This window comes from Ictalurus furcatus, chromosome 18, assembly GCF_023375685.1.
Source record: "Ictalurus furcatus strain D&B chromosome 18, Billie_1.0, whole genome shotgun sequence".
In the NCBI taxonomy this organism is placed as follows: Eukaryota; Metazoa; Chordata; class Actinopteri; order Siluriformes; family Ictaluridae; genus Ictalurus; species Ictalurus furcatus.
This window is the reverse complement of record NC_071272.1, coordinates 20,971,645-20,990,127: the sequence shown is the minus strand read 5'-3', so window position 1 is coordinate 20,990,127 and position 18,483 is coordinate 20,971,645. Positions and strand designations below refer to the sequence as shown.

The following is an 18,483-nucleotide window of genomic DNA, read 5'->3' as shown; positions in this document are numbered from 1 at the left end:
CCCCACTTGTCCGAGTTCATGTCAGTAACGCTAGCCTACCACTGAACCGGACACCGGTATGGTCTGACGCACCAGTCGATTTTTAATTCCACAAATGACCCACACGAGGCTGCAGTATGTGGCCCACATTCCTGTCACCCTGGACGACTTCAAACAGTCTATTAAATCACACCAGGCTTCCAGCTGCCACCAGGGACGGCTACAGCGCACTGCTTTGTCAGCATCACCTCACCACGCGCGTATCGTATTTACGTCTGAAGAAGCGGAAAGATGTGTAACAATGATCTATACACTTACTCGAGATGTTTGAAAATTCCCTGATGCTGTCAGCTATGCACCGATTATGCATTGTGTTATGTTTTATGGTTTTGTTCGCAATAGGTGATAATGAGAGCATATTAAATGGTCGTGATATTCCCATCATAGGCTTTAGGATGACACTTAAGCCAATAAATTGTAAATCAATCAATTAGTAAATGTTCCGCTCGCCTTAAAAATCGGACCCGACTCAAATGGCTTAACCTATCCTAATTTCTAACTCGGATTATGGTTACAAAACCGAGGTTTTTTTTAATAAAAAAAAAAATATAATAATAATAATAATAATAATAATAATAATTTTTTAATATGTATCTCATTACCTTGTGTTCACACTAGCAAGACGAAAAAAAAAAGGTCACAAGCAAACTTCAATATTCAATATGATGTGATTTCATATATAAGGCAAGTGAAGTAAATTCCTTGGACCGATCATTCTCAAATATCTCTGTATTCACAACTTCAATTCCTTTCTATTCAGGCAAAAATGTACTACAATTTAAACAGAAGTGATGTGTATAAAATACACACCAGCCTGTAAACAGTTTGACTAGTACCATTTCTTATTGGAGCTCGTACCACCGCGCTGTTGAAGTTTGGCTTCTAATTGGTCAGATGTGGTGATTAATCTTTTATACATTATTAGCTCTGACGGTAGTACAGCTACAAATCACACATTTATATGAATGCACTTGTTTTAATACGGTATCATTTCTACAGTAACAGCTCATTCACAGGGACTTGTATGGTGGACAATCAACATAATCAGATTTTTTTTTTTTTTTTTTAAAAAACACAAAAATATGTGTAATTGCTGATATAGTGAAGCTTTCCGACACAGGAAACTCTTTGCGACAGAGGAGTTTATGCTTTGTGGTTTCTCGGTAACATGACAAGCTGCGTTTTTTTTTAAATTTATTATTAACCGGTGAGGCTGTTGGAACAACTGTTTATAGCTGCTGCAACGTAAGCGATTACAGGAATTAACTTTGCGGATGTTCCGCAAAAATAAATGGATAAAAAAGTACAAAGTGTTGTTCTTTAACGTAGTCTAGTTGGCAAATCGTTGTGGTATAAGGGAGTAAAAACACATGCTGCTATATGCTGCTAAAATGATCAACTTTGGGATAGTAACAGTAAGTCCTTTGTGTCAAATGGGCGCACAGGCTTAGTGGTTAGCACGTTCGCCTCACACCTCCAGGGTCGGGGGTTTGGATTCCCGCCGCTGCCCTTTGTGTGCGGAGTTCACATGTTCTCCCCGTGCTGCGGGGGTTTCCTCCGCCAGTCCAAAGACAGTAGTCTGATTGGCATGTCCAAAGTGTCTATAGTGTGTGAATGTGCCCAGCGATATTGACAACCTGTCCAGGATGTACCCAGCCATGTGCCTGATGTTCCCCATTCCCCTTGACCCAGTAGGATAAGCGGTATAGAAAATGGATGGATGGATCATGGACCAAACTGGACAGGCCACGCCCACACTGACACCAGGGATTCGTCAATTGCTAGTGTGAACGCAGGGTCCTCACTATTTAATGTGTGTGAAATAATGAGTAATAAATAGGGGGGGAAAAATGCTTTTTGTCAAACAAATAAGTATATTCACTTAAACAACTGATCAGTGAGGCTCCAAACTCTATAACAAAATACCACTGTTGCTACTACACTTGAGCACTTATTCACTTCAAGAATACAGTCTCCACTTTGTATTCTGCTTTTTAAACTGTACACAATGTACAAAACAGACGAGTGCTTATTTCTTTTTTTATATAAGAAAACTCCTTAAAAACAACAAAGTCCTCAGGTAAAGACTTGCCCCGTTAAAAATGATCTCGTTCTCTCTCTTTTTTTTTTTTTTGATACAAGGAACACTCTGAAACCAGTTCTCCGTCAGTCCTGTACATAGTTGTGTCCAAAATGTTCCCACGTTTCCATAGATCAGACACCTGGCTCATAAACATGTCGATGGGAGTCTGCCATTGCTTTTACTGAAATAATGTCCAAAAAAAACAAAACAGAAAGAAAAAAAAACAACAACAAATGAGTATATATGTCTTTTCCACCTTCCGTTTTAAGGTGAGTCAATGCTTGACGAAAGAAGTTGTGTGTATGCATATACAAGTATCTGGGTTGTGGACCGATATCCACCAAAATCCATCTTGTAATGCATCCCAGATGAGAAGATTCCCCTCTCATCGACGGGAGTTCTGGCGTCTTCTCATTAAAGGAACACGTTTTGAATCTCAGTGGAAATAATGAGGACCTCTGATGTCTACCTTTTTTTTTTTTTTAAAAAAAGTGCTCTTTAAAGAGTCCTCCTCTGCGTAAAGATTGGGACCTGTTACTGCACCCACACGCACGTAGGCCGCTATAATGAGATGCGAGAGATGAGGATGATCAGGACTGAAGCTAGCGGGAGTCCAGCCAGACGTACACGTCCGGCAGAATTCACATCCCCTCGGGACGGCTCGGCCGATTCGTGGCTCGTATCGTCTGAAAGGAGATGGGAATTTTTTTTTTATTTGGGAAAATGGATCACAAAACCATCCAAAGGGAAAGTAGCTGAACATACAAACCTCTCGGCTCTATTGAGTTACTGTCATTGACGTCAAAGACCCGGTCATGTACGCTGACGGTTTTCACGCAGTTGTCTGTGAGAGGAACATAAAACAGGTTGCTATTGGGACAAGTCATTGTGATGATGTCATTGTTTCACCGCTCTTATCCCAGTCTTGATAAACTACTCACAGATAAAACAGCGCTAAATGAAGCCCACCAGGAACTCGTAAAACTTACTTGCTGGTCTGACGAAAACTTTTAGCCTCAGGCAGGTCTTTCTCCCGTTCTCAGCGACTGTCGAGGCTGTGGAAACAATTAAGATGTTTACTACTAGACTCGCTGAATGCATGCCACATGTGAAGTCAGAGCACTTCTGTTTACTGTAAAATATTGAACCATATAAAACCCAGGCTTAAAAAATGTGGCCACCTAGGCTTGTCTAACTCATGAGCATGTGATCATAAAGCAACGAAAATAGTGTGTGAAAGAAAAAGAATAACAGACGTGAAGAGTATTATTGTCATGGAAACTAACGAGAACACACGGGACGAAACTATCTGAATAGGTAACACGGACAATTAAATTGTTTATGAATTAAAAAAGGCCCCCTGCGAGCCAGTGTAGGATAAGCGTTACAGAAAATGGATGGATGTTTCTTTAGCCATGTCAGAAAAGCCAAATCACAGTTTTGAACACCCCTACAGCAGGCTGTACCATTTCCCAACCTTTGACACTTCAGCTCATTCACTATGAGGCGAAACTGTTTTTTCTTCCTGAATTAGCTGGCTAGTTAAGCTGAAGTTGGACTGGATTAGTGTTACATGGGGAGGCAGGGTAACGTAATTATTACAGGAGTATCTCTGGGATTTTATTCCCATCCATCATGTCAGTAATATCACTCAAATTATGTCAGTAAATTTCACGGACTGCATGGACTATAATATGAGCGGCGAAAAAACTCAGAGGTAAAATCCCTCCAGTCTAAATTAACAAATTGATCAAGATTCCATTATATCCTATGGGAAAAAGAGTTTTTTTTTTCTCTTCTTCTTCTTCTTTCTTCAATATAAACACACTCTAGGAAGTGCATGCTGTTTTCTATGGTTTCCCGCTGAAACCGAAATGAACCCGAGTTCACAGAACAAAAACGCAGAACGATAAATAATATAGACGACATTTAAAAGGGCATGTCTGAGAAGTGATGCTTCGGGTGGTTTTTAGGGATGTTTAGAGCACAGGCACAGCAAGTTATGGTCATGTGACCCCCCCCCCCAACCATACAACCCTCCGACCCCCCCCCCCCCCCTCACCGAAAACCCAACAAGAGCTTATAATAAACACAAGAAAATCAGTTTGTATTACAATGAAGTGTGTGTAGGACGGAATTTATACAGAGATCGCTTATCCTGTGAGAATCCTAATTACAACAGACATCCTCCACAAACATTATATAACGGACCGACGTCTGGGAAACGAATCCTGTCTGAATAGTACTTCTGTCTTGTAATTTAGCATAGTCTAGGATCTCTGCTAGCTGGAGTCATTATTCTGAAGGGGAACACCTGACCTCACTTTCTAAATGCCATTGTATATCTCATGCACTGCATGTATACAAGCGTAAGCTAGCTGTTACACTCCAACATCCAGTGCCCTGATTGGATCACTTGCTTGGTAGTTTTTTTTCTGATTGGCTGACAGGTATGTTGGTGCATAGTAGTAGCCTGATGTCAAGAAAGACTATATATGTATATATATAAATAAATTTATGACTCCCATGTGGTGCAACAGAAACGTGTTCTCTCTGCTGTCTTGAGATTGCGAGTCCAAATCCCAGAGATGCCAAAGCTATCCATGGTAGGGAGTTCAAGACAGCGAAATTGTCCCACTGTCTGGGTGGGAGGGATAGTATACTCTCTCCCCTATCTATCACAGCAACACTAGCCAATCATGGGCATTTGTGAGTTCATGTATAATGAAGATGGTGGACAGCACTTTCTTTCAAGTGTTTTATGGATGGCTGGCTACATGTGTGCTTGAGGAATCATGAGCTAGCCTTTACCCTTCCTGGTAGGTACCTGTCGTATGATAAGGGATAAGGTGTTTACTAAAGAAAGAGAGAAAGAAAGAAAGAAATAAAGAATTATGTATTAAGCACCAAGATAGTACCTTAAATTAGCTATAAATGCACTCTATATTTACTTTTCCAGGTGAATGCTACATAATTAAGGTACAGAAAGCAACACCCCAAAGACAAGCAAAGCCACACTTTTATTTCTAAACGTGATGCTAATATTGCAAACGGTCGAAATGTTATTCAAGAATCAATAAACATTGTGAAAGTGTCATTAGCAACTACTGAAGAGGGGGGAAAAAACTAGATTATCAGAACGATACTATCCTCAACTAGGATCCCTTTTTCTGGCTTGCTAATGTGTTGTGTTGTATCATAAATGGCGAAGTGGTAGAAAACAAACCACTTGGAAATGCACTTTGATTCTCGAGAACTCTGTCTCCTCTGAGCCATTACCTGCCTATGCAGAGCTGCTGATGTCACAAGCTCTGTACATGTCCCAGGTCTGTTTTAAATGCCTGTGCATGCACACAGGCCTCCAAGGAAAACGTAATCAGCATTCATTTCATTTCCTAGCCATCTATACGGACAGTACTACTACACTGTATCCACCGCCCTGTCAGCCATGGGCCATGTTTCTCAATTTGTCCTTTCCATAAAAGAAAGCCTATTAGTGCTTAAAAAGGAGCAGGAAGACCGGCGCCTTTACTGCCCACCCTCTCTTTGTGCAGCAGGTAATGTAATCTCTTGCTGTCAGGAGTTAATGCAAATGAGGGTTGAGGAATGTGGGGAAGGAGAGAGAGCTGTGCTATTTCTCTCACAGATCACACAGGACGTAAAGGTGACTGTGTAATGAGAAATGAAGAGAAAAAAAACATTTCAAATAAAGGCCTCCATTCAATGACAAATCACACAGAACTACCTGCAAAACAATAGACCTTAATTTATTCAATTAGTTAAAGATAGTTTTAGTTTATCATCACGTGGTTTAAAGTTGACCAGCTAGAGGTCAAATAGCTTGTCTTGGTCACAACTAACACAAACAAAATGCTTTTAAACATCCGTGTGGGGGACATTTACAGTGCCGATGACCTTTCTGACCTCTTCTGGCCGAACATGATATTTCCACCTGCCTCTAAATCTTGATTGGCTACTACATACATCAACACCTGCTACTTAAAGTCCTATTGGGTGCTAATAACATCGACAGCTGCAGATGATAGGTGATAAACGCCACACCTGTTAGACAAAGATCTGTACTGACAATACAAACGACCTCCATTCAATCAATGCCACTGATTTTGCTGGAGTCAGATGTACAACGTCAATCCGGTCACTATCTGTTTTTTCTTTTTTTAATTGCTTACCAACTAATGTCAGGTTTACAAGTGGTCTCAAGTGGTATTTCAATCGAAAATCGACATTATACAACATTTTCCATACGGACTATTCGCTTAGCTGATAGTTCAACACAATCGTTTAATCAGCCTTTGTGATCATGCTGTTCTGATTTATATTATTTTCGTTCTCCTGCTAATGGACTCCCAGTGTAGACAGTATGGATAGGAAGTTATACCCATACTGAGTAAATTGCTGGGAGAGACCTTAAAGCATGACGACATGGCAGATCGGGACTGAAGTTAAAGCTGAACTTTTTTACCATTCATGTTACCTCCAGCTTTTGCATACAATTACCCCTGAAAACTTTGGGAGACAGGGCTGTGAGGACAAAGAAATACCAAAACGTCATACCAAAGTGATCCAAAATGGCTGCTTCTGTAATGCTCCAGTGTTATATGGTAAAGAAGATTTACTTGTGTTTATAGATGACAGTGGATCGCTTACTGGATCAACCACAAATCAGTTGGATGTGGTTTGAGATGGGTATGCACAGAAAGACCTTACATACAAGTAGGAATACATGTATAAGCTAGAATTATGACCAAAAGTCTATGTGCATATGAAGTGTGGACATTTTGTTAATCCCTGAAGCTGGTGTATATTCCCAGAATGCAATGCGTCGCTGCCAGGCCTGACCCCCATGATACTCTGCTGTGTGGGGTCTCCAGCTGCTCTTAATCTGCCTGCTGTCTCCCCTTTCATCCTTCCTTCCATACTGTGGGAAGAGGATGGGTTAAATCAAAGCACTTATGTTCCGTCTACAGGGACACACTGGGGGTTTGTAAACCCTTAATCGTGTCCCCACAAGCGTATTTACTTTTTTGCCTTTTGCCTCACGTCTTGAGTCCAGCCCCGTTCACAGCCGAAGCCGAGCACTGATTGGAAACATCCCGTAAGAAATTTGGCACGGCTCTGGGTGGGTCCAGCACCGCCTTCTATTTATTACCATCTTTTACTACTTTTACAGTACGCACTGAGAGTCTTTCTTCAGTTACAGAATGTCACTGCTGATTTAGTCGAAATTACTTCCTTCAATTTTTCATTCCTGTTTTAAGTGGTACCTGTCACGTTTACAAAAGAACGACAGACCCCCGGCGCCTTCATTTGCCTTTCAGAATTTGCGATCGTGAAAAAGAACAGCTATCAACATTCCAGTCCATACGGCATGAAGATAAATATGTGGGTGCTGCATAAAAGGCACTTGAGTCCAGTCGATCACTGAACTTATGTCTTCGTCAGCCTGGATCATGTAACTTACCTCACTGTGCAGGTTCTGACACAACTCAAGACAAGACTAACCCAAGCTCTGAGGACTCAAGACCATTGCATGCTGCCAAACATAACCCTAACCCTGAGCAGCTTCTTCATGTCTCCAGACTCGGATAGCAGACATTACGTCCGTAGCATAGCCAAGCGTCCACACTTAAGACGGGTAAACCTTGTAGACACTACTATTTCAGCTATGAGATCAGACAAGATGAAACCGAGAGGTCTGATAAATGATAGGAAGATGGATTGGTGCCCATCTGTGAGATAAGGCGCCCTGCTGTCTTCTGTTCCGCCACATTCTTATGCTCTGAGACCACAACATAAAGTTAAATATAGGCATTCATTCAAAACAGCATATCTTAAAACTGCCACGTTCAATCCGAGCAATCAGTAGAAATGCATGGATTCTTATAAAGCGAGCTCATATCAGACAGAGAGCACTGCCATCAGCTCTCTCGACATACCCCACCTCCAGCCCTCATATAATATAGTTGGATGGAGGGAGACAAAAAAAAAAAAAAAAAACTCCCTTGAAATTGGATTTCTATCCTCCCAGATTAAGATCAGACTTCCACCCAGACCATATTGGAAAAACATGCCGCCCTAAGCCATTCAGGAATCAAGAGTTCGACCGCAACCATCGGAACATGGTCACTTTTGACCCCGCAGGGGCCGGCCCTCTGATCCCTACTGATCGTTTCCTGAGTAGGCCAGGCCTGTGACTGACAGCTCTGAGGCCGAGTGTGTCACCCTGAGGCTCTCCGAGAGCGACCTCTCACTTGCAGTGATTAACCATCACAGGCTGTAACAAAGGCACACTGTGTAGCTCATGCAGATATACAGACACGTAAATCCAACTAACCAAAGAATAATGCTAACAATAAGCATCAAGCAGCTACAGTAAAAAATAGACAAAAAATGTCAAAAATTATAACTATTAAGATATGAAGATATTGTGGCTGGTCTGATTTAGCACTGAATTGGCGAGCTACTTTAAATATAATTTTACTAATTACAATTTACCTGCAAAATGTAGCTCACATTCGCATACCTATTTTAAAGAAAACCATTAAGCAACGTTTATCTAACCACAATAAATGATATCAGAAAACTGTTACTAGCTAAACTACATTAAATCAGAGAAATGTTGCTAGCTAAACTACATTAAATCAGAGAAATGTTGCTAGCTAAACTACATTAAATCAGAGAAATGTTGCTAGCTAAACTACATTAAATCAGAGAAATGTTGCTAGCTAAACTACATTAAATCAGAGAAATGTTGCTAGCTAAACTACATTAAATCAGACAACTGTTGCTAGCTAAACTACATTAAATCAGAGAAATGTTGCTAGCTAAACTACATTAAATCAGAGAAATGTTGCTAGCTAAACTACATTAAATCAGACAACTGTTGCTAGCTAAACTACATTAAATCAGAGAAATGTTGCTAGCTAAACTACATTAAATCAGAGAAATGTTGCTAGCTAAACTACATTAAATCAGACAACTGTTGCTAGCTAAACTACATTAAATCAGAGAAATGTTGCTAGCTAAACTACATTAAATCAGAGAAATGTTGCTAGCTAAACTACATTAAATCAGAGAAATGTTGCTAGCTAAACTACATTAAATCAGACAACTGTTGCTAGCTAAACTACATTAAATCAGAGAAATGTTGCTAGCTAAACTACATTAAATCAGACAACTGTTGCTAGCTAAACTACATTAAATCAGAGAAATGTTGCTAGCTAAACTACATTAAATCAGAGAAATGTTGCTAGCTAAACTACATTAAATCAGAGAAATGTTGCTAGCTAAACTACACTAAATCAGACAACTGTTGCTAGCTAAACTACATTAAATCAGTGCTACATACCTAGCTAATCTACACTGAATAAGATAAACATAGCTAGCGAAAACGCAATAAATCGGAAAATGTAGTTGGTTACTTACATTAAACCAGAAAATGTAGCTAGCTAACTACAAACGTCATGTGGAATCCATGACGGAGGTCACTTCTTGTGACAGCTACAAACATTAACCAAAGGAAGCTTCCTATTCTTCTTTGCTTTGTTTTTGTTAATGTTGATTGAGCGAGTTTGAACTGAGTAGATGTTTTAAAACAGTTTAAGAGAATCCTTCAAGACACATATTTTAATCGAGAGGTTGGGCTCTATAAAATTGTAAAGATCTACTTTTTAACTACTTGCATACCTTTAGATTTAACCATTTGTGATATACAATAATATCCATATTATCGTATTAATACAGGCAGATAATTAGTTAAAAAAAATGATCTAATCAAAGTCAAAGAATTGTACAAAACTAAAGAATATTTCTAATATTTAATGATGCTGTTATTGTATTTTGTATTTGTTTTTTGTAGTTCAAGTTAAATGTTTTCAACTACTCTTAGTGTTAACACTTATGTCCCATAGGACCAAGAAAATTTTCCTTAATTACATGAATGTATAAATGTTATACAAATCCAGGTGGATCTGGTGTGTACTGGCTTCAGGAGATGCGTAAGTATGTGGCATTATTGGATATCAGCACACCAATCTTAATTCCCATATCAATGCATTATTATGGAAAATGTATTGACTAACAACTAATAGCTTCGCCACTCACAGTAACCCAATTGTCCAAAACTGTTTAGCTTACACGCTTTCGGTTGTACACGCAATTCTGAAGTGTTTGGCGTTGATGTGATCTGCTTGACTGCAATCTAAGCACTTGCTTTCTGCTTGAAATTAAATTCCCTGCTATGTGGGTGTATGATTACCTTAACACTCGACTGTACACTCCAATATGAGCCAAAAAATGCCTGACTGCTGACAGATTGTTTGTTATTTCATCCTCCCTTCGGTTGCATCCGTAGGTCGGAGTAACTGGCTATTTGTTAAAGCGAGTCCGCAACTGTTGAGTCATAAAACTGAGTCACACAGGAAAGAGCTGTGGGCTGTGCACAGGCTCATATTCTCGCACTGCCTATTCCTGTAAAACCTTCCGATTACCTGACAGCTCCAACATTTCATCTGGTTACATGTCCTGCTGTTCTGACTCAAAGTCTCAGGATAATGAGCTCCATTTTACATCGTGGCAATTCCTTTCATACATCGCCATGTAAAAAAACCCCTCTCGATCTGTTGTGATCTCACACCTAATCACTGTTTACTGTGTATTCTCCTTCTCTCTGCCTTTTTTTTTTTTTTATACGCCACGAAAACAACTGGGATGTTTTGACGCACCCACATGATCTGTCAGTTCATCAGGACGAATCATGCTAATTCCAAATCTCCTGCGTGCGCCTGCATAAGTGAAGCTATCTCCAGAGCCCGAGCTGTCCAGGCAGTCAGACCGTTCCTGCGTCTTATTTTGTCTTCCGCCTCTCGCTCTACAGGGATCTGACTCCAGTTGTAAAAACACTGGTTTAGATGCTTGTTTTTAAAGAGGCCTCTCGTGAGCACGCGAAAGCTGAAACTTCGAGGCAGTAACAAAGACGCCTTACAGGAAAGACGGTTTTTCTTCAGGGTTCATGTTTTTGTTTCAGTCTGTTTTGTCAGGATCGCTGAAGCACAAACTTATTCTCAGAAACAGCTTTTCTTCCCTCTACTTGGAATCAACTGCTTATCCCAAAATTTTGCCATGTAAGCATGAGGACATGACTGACGTGTGATAAAAAAAAAAAAAAATTGTATAAGAATGTATCAATTTGCAAGATCAGATTTTGTAATTACAATGTTAAAAGGGCCAAACATTTCTGTTAAAAAAATAAATAATGAGAAGCATTAAACCTAGTGTGGGTTTTTTTTTCATGAGAAGTCAAAATCATATTATATAATGTATCAAATAATCAAATATATATATATATATATATATATATATATATATATATATATATATATATATATATATAATGTAAACTATACAAATTTTAAAAAGTGACGCATATAGAATAATCTTACTACACAAACATGATGGTAGTACATTTCAATTTTATTTGTATAGCGCTTTTTACAAATAAAATTGAAATGTACTACCATCATGTTTGTGTAGTAAGATTATAACATTTGAGTTACTTTCTCTCTAAAACCAAAATAAATGAGAACAAATGAGATAATATTCACCATAATTCACCAAAAATACCAAAATGTAAAATACATCACGTGCTCATTTCAGTTTGTCGCGATATTCCCCACTGCAAAAAAAAAAAATCTTACATTTTAGCAAGCGGAAATATCCTGAGGATAGTTGAACTGATCTAGTATTTCTTAAGATTACAATAAACCAACCGAATATGTTTATTAAATCTATTTCATGACATTTTAGTCATTTCAAGCTTGAAACTAAGATAAGACCATTTAAATTGTCTCGAAATTAGTAAAAAAAAAAAAAATGTTTTACATTTGGTTTATTGCAATCTTATAATAAAAAATACATAACACATTTAGGTACATTATATGAGATCTTTTCACTGGATGTCAGTGTTTTTGTTGTGCTAGTTTTAGCACATTTAGCTGTTACACTTGGTTGCAACCTTTGTATTTATTTATTTATTTATTTATTTATTTATTTATTTACTACTTTTTCAGTCAGTAACCGCTTTATCTTGAGTCAGAGTTATGGAGCCCACGTCTTGAACACTGACCACGAGGGTGGACTACACCCTGGAACACCAGTCGTTTATAGGGAATCATGTACACACTCATTCACACACACTCACATGGACATGGGGAGAACATGTGAAACTCCATACAAACAGTAACCTGAGCTCGAGATTAAAGCAGAGACCCTGGAGCTGTGAGACAGCAATGCTAGTCAGTTGTATTTTTTTTTTTTTCTTTTACAAAAATGTTTCTTACAGTTTTACTTTTCATTAATGATAATAATCCTGGTGTGTACCTGTATTATGTGGTTTATGTGGTTTAGTTCATGACTACTCACATATATAGTAGTATTCTCTGCCTGGTCGGAACTCGAAGCCCAGCGAAAACGGTGTGAAGAGCTGAAACTTCTCCGAGAACTTGAGAGGCCCATTGGGAGAGTAGGGCCGATTGCACTCCCAGCGTTTGAAGCCCGTCGATGTGTGGTCGCAGGAGCTGTAGCCATCGTAGTTGACCATGTATAGCATGTAGCGCTCTGTCCTCTCCTCCGGCACGGAGTCCATGTAGTGGGGACAGTAGACGTCCAGGTAGTCATTGATGCACACGTCAAGGTGGTAGTCACCTCTGTAAAATCTATTTAAAAAAAAAATAAAAAAGCGAATCAGAGACATAAATTTAAAATCCATTGCTAGAAGGAAGAGGAAGAAGGATACGTCTTATATAGGAATAAAGATTCATATATATCAGGAAGGAATCTAAAACATGTGTGGCGATGATGAGTGGTGAAATGAATAATCCTATCCTTGACATTGGAGCTTTAGAGTCTTCAAATGATGAGGCTTTTAAGGGTAAAATATGACAAATTGAATAATGACGCTCAGAGGAATTTCAGAAACGAGAATGATGTGCATTCCATATGCCGAAGCAGCCCGTTAATCCAAGATTTACATCTTGTTTATGGTGGAAATAAAAGAACCAAGCAGGACCTTTTGGGTGAGGGGGCTTTGGGGGGGGGGGGGGGGGGGGTGGAGTGGGATGGTGGTGTGAATGGACATGTGAACGAAGAATAAGGAAGCTTTTTAAAAACATGTACTCCCCAAGGCACCATATAAGGTTGCAGCAGAGTTGAACTGGGTCAGGACTCACAGCTAAACTCTGTTGGCTTACAGCATGGGATCATGTGCTAGTGACTGGACATGCATGAGGAAACAACATGAGATGAAGGTGTTTTGTAGCTCGGAGCGATGCATCAGAGCATCGGCTGATTTTAAACCCAGTAAAAGAACCTCGAGTAAGCAGACACCCAGTAGTGACCCTGCAGCTCACAACTAATGTGAGGTTAACGCTGAGATCCCGCTGTGGACAGGAGCTCCGCCGGTGTATCGGCACAAAGATTTCCACTCATTAGATACAATAAAAGACCACTGAGCCCGGATGGAGCTCGAGAGCACTTGGATTATCATTATGTGCGTTTCAAATGCACCGATACTGATTGTGCCTGCTGTTTGTCAGTTTGTGTGTGTTTGTGAGTACGTGTTTCTTAAGGTCATTATGCAGAAAACTTGTTCGAGCTACATTCGAGAACCATTATTCATGAGGGTGCTACTTCATCCTAATGAAAAGCGAAAACTAGGCTAGGAAAAAATATTGTCTCTTTCAACTTCAGTGCTTTTTATTGCCCATACTTTGAAATTTTTTTTCCACATCATGCATATGCATTTCACTTAACATAACAAGGTCCTGCTTATGACGGGCCAGCAGGTATGTTTCGATTTCTCGTTTCTTCATTGCCGTTCCATCCATCATGGGTCACAGATGGTGAAAAGTCAGCCATTTCCGTGGCCAAATCGTTAACGTCTTACATTTCCAGCAAGGGGCGTTTCTGCTCAAGGCAGGCGCTGGTGAGACATCATCGACATGTGTCTCAGAGCCTCAAGACAGCTCTGCTGACTGAATTGGTGTTCATTACGCCTATGCAGCGATTTGCATCCTGGAAAACCCTACTTTACCCCAATCAGAGTTTCAAATTAGAGTGGCACATGATCCCAGTCCAAGCACCCAAACATCCACTTGTCTATCAGCGCTTCTTTGAGGCTGTCACACAGGATTACGGCGAGCAAGACCCGAAAAGGTCTTTTTGCTCTAGGATATTGAGTGGTTGTCTGTCCTGGGTCACCGAGGCAAGGGGTTGTGTCAAATAATCTCAGAAAACAAACAGCAAAGGATTATTCTGCTCTTTGGGCCACGCAGCCCAAAGCAAAAAAGATGGAACTGTCATATATCAGAAAATCAATAAACCGGAGGATTAAGGTTGTCACACTGCAACATTTTCATCATCACACTGAAGCATAGATCACTTCTCTTATATGCCGTCAGTGACCATAAGATGTGCTCTGGTGATTCCTGAAGAGAACCGACCCCATTAAACTACAGGAACAAAACAAACAACTCATCAACATGACACTAATTCATTTCTCTATTCATTTGCTGAAGAGTGATGATGCCAGCTGGTCAATAAGGCACACAATGCAATCTCAATCTGTCATTAAGATGGAAAAAAAAAAAAAAAAGTGGCCATCTATCACCGCTACTTAACACAAATGCAGAAACGTAGCACAGTATTTCCATGATGCTAATCCCCTTTATTCCCACACATCTCTCTCTGTGACCTGGGTTGGATAGGTGATGACCGGGGCAAGTTACTATCTAAAGAAAGGCAGAGGACTGGTTGTGAAAGCTCTCCCGGTGTTTTCATGTTTGAAAACGGGTCACCACAAGGTCACATTCCTGACATACAGCAATGGATTGAAAAATGGCGGAGATACTTGAGACTGTCTCAGAGAACCAAAGTTTCTTCTTAAACGGATAAAAAGAAATTATATTAGACATTTAAAACGTTTCAAAATGACTTTTATACAGTACTGCAACAGCACATACTTTATACTGAGTATTTTCACTTTCTGTGACCCAAAGATAATCTCAAACAAATTATGCAGTGAAGTGGTGGAGAAAGACAGGAAAGGAAAGCCTTCATTTTCGAAAAGTAGTACGAGTAATATGCGCACTATGACATTTCAGATCCGGCCATAATAAGACAGCGCTAGAAAGGCTGATCTTCACTGAGAAATCTGTGATACAGCTGCGATGAGAGCTGAATGTCCAGGGCTTTCGCCCACCTGCTCTCACTCAATAAGCGCTTAATCTCCCAGGCCACTAGAGGGAGCTCTTTAGATGATTACTGACAGGGCTCCCTTGGGCACAGGTCAGCTAAGCCTTTGGCCTGGTGGCCCTTTCAGAGCCACAGATGGAGGGCCTCCATCTCGTATTACAGCTCCCTGAGCAGGCCTAGAGCGATCTTGCACAGTTGGCCCATCATTCACCCAGCGGACGCAACGGCACATCTTCCAGCGCTTCACATATCACTCATCCACTCCTTCCAAACAAATGTCTGTCCAGAAGCATTAACGTTACACCCACACAATAGTCTGCCAGAGCTCCGTGCTGGGCGTACTTGGCAAAAGCCTCAAAAGGCAGATGAAGGTGGAGGGGGAGAAAAAAAAATGAATAAATAAGACAGCTCCCTTGTTCTGTGTATTTCCCATAGAACAAAGACTCATTCTTGGAATTCTATGCACAGAGACAAGAAATATTGCTCTTTACATGAAAACCACATTGATGTGTCTCTATTTGAATTATGGAAAAAAGGACTACATCAGAGATTGGACAAATCTTTTGTGGCTGTCTGACAGAGATAGGGAGAAGAAAGAAGTACGACATTAACGTTAACATTCATTTATTTGGCAGATGCTTTTATTCAAAGTGATGCTGAGCTCAGGCGGTTTGCAAACCAGGCAGAGAGCTGAGCAGTTGAGGGTCCAGCATTGGCTTTCTGGCAATTCTGAGATTTAAAACTAACCACCAAAAGAGTTGAACAGTGGCAGTCCTTGGGTTTAAACTCAAGACCTCAGGGGGTAAATGACTCTGTGGGAGTTCTGGGATTTGAATTTACAATCTCAAGAGCCTATAGATCTTTAGCTGTCACAGGGTCACCTTTGACCTGACAGCTTTCCGTTTACTAGCACAGAACCTTGCGTAGAACCACAGAACCATCGTGTGAGTTAGTGGGAATGGCTCTATTAGTCTGGGTGAGATTGGTGTGTGTTTTACATGCACAATATATGGAAGGTATTCCGAACTGTGTCTGTAAAACTGGCCGTTCTCATGCCGCCGTGGTTAGCGATGAGTGCGTGCCACAGCATGACGAGTGTCATTTATCGCCTCCCCACCCAGCAAGACTCCGTCACTCCTGTCTCGGTTAACCCTCAGGGCTGACAACCGACACACGCCGACCCACGCCACTCTGTCGGCTGACCTTCACGCACGGTTTCCATGGTGCTGTCTCACAATGTTAAGCTTACAACGAACATAAAAGAGCTTTCAAAGTCCGCATACCTTGAGTTTTTCCGTCGCTTCGCTCCCTTTCGAAATGATCTACTGCACTAAAATAAAAAAATAAAAAAACCTCATTACCTAGAGTGGCACAACTTGAGTAAGAAGCATCTCAGTGCTCTATCAATCTCCCATAACTAGATTGATGAGGAAAATTGCCTGTCACAAAATACACTCTAGTGAGACTGATGAACACAGACTCTCCTGTGAGGTCAGAAACAAAGGTCAGGGGGTCATGGAGTGCTTATTATTTTAATGGAGGCCCTATTATTCGGCAGAGGCTAAAAAGGACGACCCTTGGGTCGTCCATCTTTGGGGTGTCTAAAAAGGTTATGCACTTCACTAAGATACAGGAAGTGTGATTAACTCAGTGAAAAGCTAAATCTCCTGGCAGGGCAAACATGAACAGATCACCCCTTCCGCAAAACAAATAAGCAACGGGGGCTAAAATGGGAGTCTGCGGCTAACTTGATGGAAAAAGTGTCTCCCATTGATGGCTTTTTCTCAGTCTGAGAAAAGCTGCACACACACACACACACACACACACACACACACACCGAGTCAACGGCAAATCAATTACAGTAAAGGAAGCAGTTAGTTAGCCACAAACCCTGGCTTTGTACCAACAAGCCAGACTAATTTTCTGTGGTGTTCAGATGTGCAATTTGAAAAACTATCACCAGTGTAACGTGTATTGAAACTGCCATGCAGAGGTGATTTTAAAAAGTCCGGTCTGGATCGATCGGCTGAGGTGGATGGATGCTATCTATTCTGGCAGAGTCGAAATGAGCGCGGAGAGAGTGAGAGGGTGGTCTACATGCCGGCTGGCGGACCATTTTATCTTCAACAAATGCAGCAGCTACAGAAAAACACTGCATGTAACGTAATGTAACAGCTAAACTTAGAGCGCCCTCGGAGTGCCGAGCATGCCCAGGCCCCAGACACCTGGTGCCCTCAATCTCTCCTGGCCTGCCCAGGCTTTCCCCTCAGAGCCTGTCAAAACCTCCTCCATCAGCTGGCCGGCTGGCCCACAGGGCCCTCAGCCAGCACACACACACTCACACATACATGCTCGCAACCACGCACACTCTTTCATAGTACAGTCAAAGGCTTTTACAGAAAGTAGTATAAGATATCAGACAGATCTGAGAACTGCCTTAATGGGTGTGGCCTGATATTCTAATGCGCATGCTGATTTGATGTCTACTGGAGTTACCGTCTAGTCACCAAGCGTACTTCACTCAGACTCAGACATAACGATAAAAACCTAGTGACTGTCGAGGGTACGTGACCTTTACCCCAAATGACATCAAATGAGAAAAAATTCATGCAGAGTGCACTGGAGAGTTGCCAATTATTCATAATTTGCACTCTATATATTGTAAGACCAGCTTTAACTTAATTAGAAAGCTTAAAGAGGTTTGATGGGGCATCTTCTGAAGCATTCCTCCATTTACATATTAAATCGAACAACTTTGCATAAAAGGTTTGGAAAGTTACAGTCATATATAACTCAACTGTAGCAAATAAAATCCAGATTTGTCTCACAGATGATTATGCAGCATACATCAGAGATGCTGGGACAGAATTCCTGAAACCTTAGTACGCAGAAAACGGACTGAAAACCGATCTGTAACGTTTCTGCATTTGCAAACTTCTCAGTAATCTGAGAAACATGGATTCAGACAGATGTTGCCCGAGACGTTCAACTTCCACCGTTTCTCGAGGAACAACACTTCCCTCCGACTGACTTTTTTTCAGTCAGAGTGCTCAGGACGGACAACACGGCCAGAATGCGGCCTGGCAGCTGAC

General features: G+C 40.8%; 1 protein-coding gene across 1 annotated transcript in view; it reads right to left on the bottom strand.

Moving 5' to 3' along the window:
- Positions 1-376: 376 nt before the first annotated feature.
- The window catches only part of efna5a (ephrin-A5a), a 70,237-nt gene continuing 52,130 nt past the window's right edge, over positions 377-18,483 (bottom strand). The window contains exons 2-5 of the mRNA XM_053648849.1: positions 12,563-12,855; positions 3,112-3,177; positions 2,892-2,966; positions 377-2,808 (exon numbers count right to left, since the gene is read on the bottom strand). Of these exons, the coding sequence (XP_053504824.1) occupies positions 2,684-2,808; positions 2,892-2,966; positions 3,112-3,177; positions 12,563-12,855 (559 nt within the window). The 3' untranslated portion in view covers positions 377-2,683. The remainder of the gene's footprint in view (positions 2,809-2,891; positions 2,967-3,111; positions 3,178-12,562; positions 12,856-18,483) is intronic.